Source organism: Nothoprocta perdicaria, unplaced genomic scaffold (genome assembly GCF_003342845.1).
Source record: "Nothoprocta perdicaria isolate Ctin4 unplaced genomic scaffold, notPer1 scaffold_7, whole genome shotgun sequence".
Lineage (NCBI taxonomy): Eukaryota > Metazoa > Chordata > Aves > Tinamiformes > Tinamidae > Nothoprocta > Nothoprocta perdicaria.
This window is the reverse complement of record NW_020455976.1, coordinates 19,079-24,361: the sequence shown is the minus strand read 5'-3', so window position 1 is coordinate 24,361 and position 5,283 is coordinate 19,079. Positions and strand designations below refer to the sequence as shown.

General features: G+C 54.2%; 1 protein-coding gene across 1 annotated transcript; it reads left to right on the top strand.

The window, feature by feature from the left end:
- The first annotated feature begins 207 nt into the window (after nucleotides 1–207).
- LOC112957085 (homeobox protein HMX1-like) lies at nucleotides 208–1,299 on the top strand. The gene is made up of 3 exons (XM_026050653.1): nucleotides 208–433; nucleotides 654–868; nucleotides 988–1,299. Exons 1-3 carry the CDS (start codon nucleotides 208–210, stop codon nucleotides 1,297–1,299), a joined length of 753 nt encoding a protein of 250 aa, XP_025906438.1.
- Nucleotides 1,300–5,283: the final 3,984 nt, after the last annotated feature.

Sequence of the window (5,283 nt, the reverse complement as noted above, 5' to 3'; positions counted from 1 at the left end):
ACACGGCGGAGCCGAGCCTTCCCGAGCTGTGGCAATGTGTGAACAGTATCTTTTGTAGAGGGGGAGGACTGATGGCAATTAGATGATACTTATCTGGCCCTTTGATGTGTATTTACACAAACAACGTTTTCCTCCGGGATCTGCGATATAAAAGAGGGGCCGTGCTCCCCAGCACCCTCCTTACCGGTAGCTCCGACACCAGTCAGGATGACCAAGGCCCCCTTCTCTGTGGAGTGGCTGTCCCAAAGCAGCCAGGCCCCCGGGGACCCCGCCGAGGCCGCCCCGCGCCGAGCGTCTCTCGCGGCCACGGGACTCCGGCCCGACGGCGGCTCCAGCCCCGGCCCCAGCGAGCGGAGCGGGAAGGAGGGCACCGGTCCGCGGCCCGGGAGAGGCGGCAGGAGCCGGGAGCGCCCGGCCGGCCCCGCTGCTGCAGGTAACCGTGGCCGTCGCAGCATCGCGGGAGATTTGGTAGAAGGGCCATGTGCCCCGAGGGACTGGGCCTGGCTCACCCTGCCTGTGCTGGGATCTGCTCGCAGATTTTCCCCGGGAAGGACTTGTCTGGCCCCATTTCCTCTTGCCCTGCAGGGGAGAGGCGGGCGGGCGGGCACCTCCAGGGCCCCGGGCCTGGCTGACCCGCTTTCTCCTTCCTCCAGGAGCCGGCGAGCGGCCGTGGGCGCCGGGGCAGCCCCCGCCGGCGGCGGCGGAGGCCGAGAGCGGCGAGGAGGCGGGCGGGCGGGCGCGGCGGCTGCGCACCGCCTTCAGCGCCGAGCAGATCAGCACCCTGGAGAGCTCCTTCCAGCGCCACCAGTACCTGGGCGCCGCCGAGCGCCGCAAGCTCGCGGGCAGGATGCAGCTCTCGGAGGTGCAGGTGAGCGGCGCGGCCGGGCACGCAGGCCACGGGGAAGTGGGGATGAGCTGGGGATGGAGCTGGATGCTCCCGGAGTTCTGCCTTCATCCCTCCTCATCTCCCCCGTCCTCTCCCTGCAGATCAAGACCTGGTTCCAGAACCGCCGGATGAAGCTCAAGCGGCAACTGCAGGAGCTGCGACCGGAGCCTTTCTGCAGCCCCCCGCTCCCTTACGGACCTCAGGGCGCGCTGGTGCCCCTGCCCCTCGCGTACGCGGCGCGGCCGCCACCGCTGCCCCGGCAGGAGGCCGCTGCCGGCGCCTTCGCCCTGGCGACGCTGCCGGCGCCCGCCCTGGACCTCAGCAGCGCCTGCCGAGCGCAGCCTCCCGGCCTCTGGGCAGCGCCCTGTTTTGTGGGATACCGGGACCCCAGGGCCTTCCTGCTGGGCGTCTGAGCTGCCGCCCGCACCGGGACTGAGGAGCATTTGCACTAATGGCAGCGACGCGGGCACTCCGCTCTGCAACTGCCTGGCGGATCCACGGGCAGGCACCAAGCAAGATGTTTTACGGGGACTGGACAAGCTGGCACATGGACTTCATGCCCCTGCGTTTATAGGAAATCGTGCAAAATACAGACGTGGCAGGGCCCATATCGATACTTTTTAAAAATATATATATATATAATAATAATAAACCTGAACACTTTACAGCTTTCACCCAAATTGCTTCCCCAAGGATTGCACAGCTGCTAATCCTGCCCTGAAATCCTCCATGAAAGGAATATTAAGGCACAGATGCCTTAAGCCATAGTCCTGTTCTGGTTCTGGTGAGAGATCACCATAGTCTCATTTGCTGAAGATGAGTGTAAGAAAGCTGAGAAATTCCCACTGTCCTCTAAGGCAGGGGACTCCCATCCCTTTAGAGACTTTCCAGGCAGCACTTTCTATGGTGGGAGTGTGTCATTAAGCAGCTATATGAATTTATATTGAATCAAGTTACTACTATTAAATATCTGGTTTCTTAGAGCAGCAGAATGGAAGAGAACTTGGATCTCTTTAAATACTGTATCACACACAATTTTAAGATGTAATAAGCTACCTCCTAAATAAGTGTTATGTAAGCCTGTCCTCACAGCTGTTGTATGAAGTGGCCTCAGTAGATTAATAAGCACCTCTCTCCTACCTAGACCTTGTATCATCTAGTATTGCAGCAATGGTGTCCAAACAAAATATTACCTCAGCATCTCACATGCACCTAACAGGGTATGAGTGATTGTCAGAATTAATGCAACTATCCTTATTTGTTTATTTGAAGCTTATTTGTTTCAATAAATGGCATTCTGTTTCATTAGCATAGTGCTGTGCATTTCTTTTAATAAAGATCTAAAAATTAATGTTCAAAAAAATAGTCTGATTTCAGGCTAGAAAAAGGACTGTGAGAACTGATGCTTGAGTGATGTAAATTGTCATAAATCTTTTCAAGTCAATTGTCAGTTGACATGAAAAAAAAAGACATAAAAAAATCCATCAATTTAGGATCAGTCTCCGGGGTTATTAAAGAAAACTTCCCTTGTACCCGTTGTACTTGCAATCTGGACTCTTACAATGAGTTGCTTGACAGTTCTCTGTCAGCCTTCCCTTGAATGCACCTACTTGCATTTTTATGCAGGGGGGCAGAAGTACAGTGCAGTTCAGTATTAAGGAAATTTGTTGTCACTAAATAGGCTTTCCCAGTGAACGAATCTTACTTATCAAAATCAGCTAAACGACTATGAACTAAAATGACTATATTGATCCAAAGGAATGAGGAAATCTGAAATTCTCTGTCTTTCAAATATAATTAAAGTCTGAGATGTTTTCGAAATAGCTCTGTAATGGCATATATGGATATATATATTATATATATATATTTTCCTAATGCAGACATATTTTAAGGATAGCTAAGCACTCAAGGTCAATAAATACGAAAAAGTCTGAACTGCGGCCCCCGGAGGAGCCGTCCTGCCCCGCAGGACGTATGTGGGGGAGGCTGCAGCCGGAGAGGCCAGGAAGAGATGAAAGGGCTCGGGGGAAGGAAGCGAGGGCTCCCTCCGGGAAGGGAACTTCCTTGCGGGCCGGGGGGACGCGGCTGCAGGTGCCGCTGCTGCCAGTGCAGGCGGGAGCCGGGCTGCAGAGGGGGTTAACGGGGTCCCCCATCCCGCGCTTCGTGCTGAACGGCGGCCAGGGCTGCGCTCGGGAAGGTGCTAATGGTCCCTTAGCCTAATGACTCCGCGGCCGCCTGTACAGGCCACAAGCCACAACACGTCCCGCCGCTGTTTGGGCAGCACCAGGTTGCAAAAACTGCAGAGTTTGGGCAGCACTAGCTGGTAAATATTGTCCCATTCCTCGAGGTTTGCTCACGTGAACGCGATAAGTGCTGATCGCGTGGCTGACTCCCTAGAGGTATCAGATGTTTCTGAATCCTTCTGAGAGCTCGTATTTTATGTGCTTAAAATATTTTTACTATAAAGTAACAAATACATTCCAAAGATCTTGGAGATGTTTACGAAATAATTAATTTTTACTAAACTAGTCAAAATCCGTTTTCAAACGTGGTTGCAAGGTTTCCCTTCTATCGGGGGAAGAAGAAAACCAGACATCTTCCGTGTTTTCCTTTCGAGTTTCCCACCTGCAGTCCCTGACCCCTCCTGGGTGCCCGAGTCCGGTTATGGCTCTGCTCCGACACGAGAGTCCAGCACTACCGGCCCACACGAAACCTCCCCGGCTTTCCCCGCTGCCGATGTGAACATCTGAGCACTTCGTTCATTTTACTTTTTTATTTTATTATTTTTTTAATCTCTCTTTGTGCCTTTAAACTCTCTTTGTGCCTTTAATCGCATCACGGTGCCCGTCAGTGCCGGAATGCGCTCCGGCAAGACAAGGCACTGCACTCTCTGCGAGGCACCTATGGATGGAAAAGCTGAGTCCATTAGCTAGATAGGAGAAGCCTAGCCGTCCCGGTTAGGCGGAGAGTGAGTGGGGGAAGGGGAGGGAGGCAGCAATGGGGGCAGAGGCTGCGTACCCGGGGCCTAGCACCGACTTCAAAGCCGCCTTGCGCTGAATCAGCGCAGGGTCCCCGGCGGGGAACCGTCTGCGCCCGGCCCGGCCCGGGGCTTTGGCTCCCCGCAGCTCCCAGACTCGGTGGAGCCGCTCCCGGGACCTGTCTGCAAACCAGGTGAAGCTGTGCCGCGTTGTGTGCTAATCAGGGAGCATCTCACCCCGCCAGACCATTAGATCTAATTGCAGTCCATTATCTCTTTCTTTGATACGCAATTAGATGACAATTAACTCGATAAATCCCACCGGCGGGAGGGGAGAAAGGGCTTGCAGCTTATGCAGACACTGCTAGTTTTTCTTATTGGTTGTTCTTTAAACTCCCAGGTTTCGGCTCGTTTTCTCGTGGTATTTAATAGGGGAAAAACTCAGCAGCAATTTGGCATTCAGGTAGGATCAGTGTTCTCATTCTCCTTTCAACGCTTGGCCATTCTAGGCCCAGGGAATCCCGACCAACTGTGAAGGTGTCACAAGCCCTGGGGCGGTGTGGTGATGGCGTGCATGCGAATTCAAAAGAGACTTTGTTTAGCTTTAACTTGCGTTTAACTTATCTGGGTGCTTTGCCGATTAGTAGAGCAAAGAACCCAAGGAGATTGCGACGATAACGCGTTTTTAATGCAAAACGCGTGTTTGCTCCCCCAGCTCCTGCGTCGCAGCGCGGGGGCTGGCGGCGGGCGGGAGGCAGCGAGTGAGTCAGGGGCGTTTGCTATTTATTGCGTGCGAGGCGGCCTCGGCCCCGCGGGCGAGGGAGCGCCTGCATGATGGCCCCGTTAGTGTTCACGGGGACTTCAAACGGCGGAGTCGCTATTGCCAACGATCCATCTCGCTGATGCCTAATTGACTCCCTAATAGCGCCTATCAGCGCATCAAAGGCGGCGCTCAATAACCTCCTTAGCATTTCTAAGGGGTACCAGTGAAGGGGACAAACAGCCATCAGTTCCTCCTCGGCCGCGCCGGCGCGGGGGGGCCGCTCCGCGGGCGCGCAGCGCTGCGCGGCCCCGACCCTCAGCACCCCGAGCTGCTCTGCCCGCCCAGGGCCCCCACAAAGTGACCCTGGGTGGCTGGAAAGTCTCGCGGCTGCCTGCCCCGAATTGGGCTTTGACACAGAAATGAATGGTTCCTATTTTTTTTCTTTTTTTTTTTTCTTTTTCTGTTTTTTTTTTTCCCAGTCATTTTCAGTCTTTTTGGGTGTCTCTTCCAAATTCCCACATTTAGTCCAACCTGCGTGGAGCAGAAGCAGGCCTGCCCATTCTCCTGCTTGCAAGCCCCATTCCCTTGGGGATGCAGTGACAGAAACCTAGAATTTGTCCCTAAAGTTCTTACAAGCATCAAACAAAAACGGTGCTT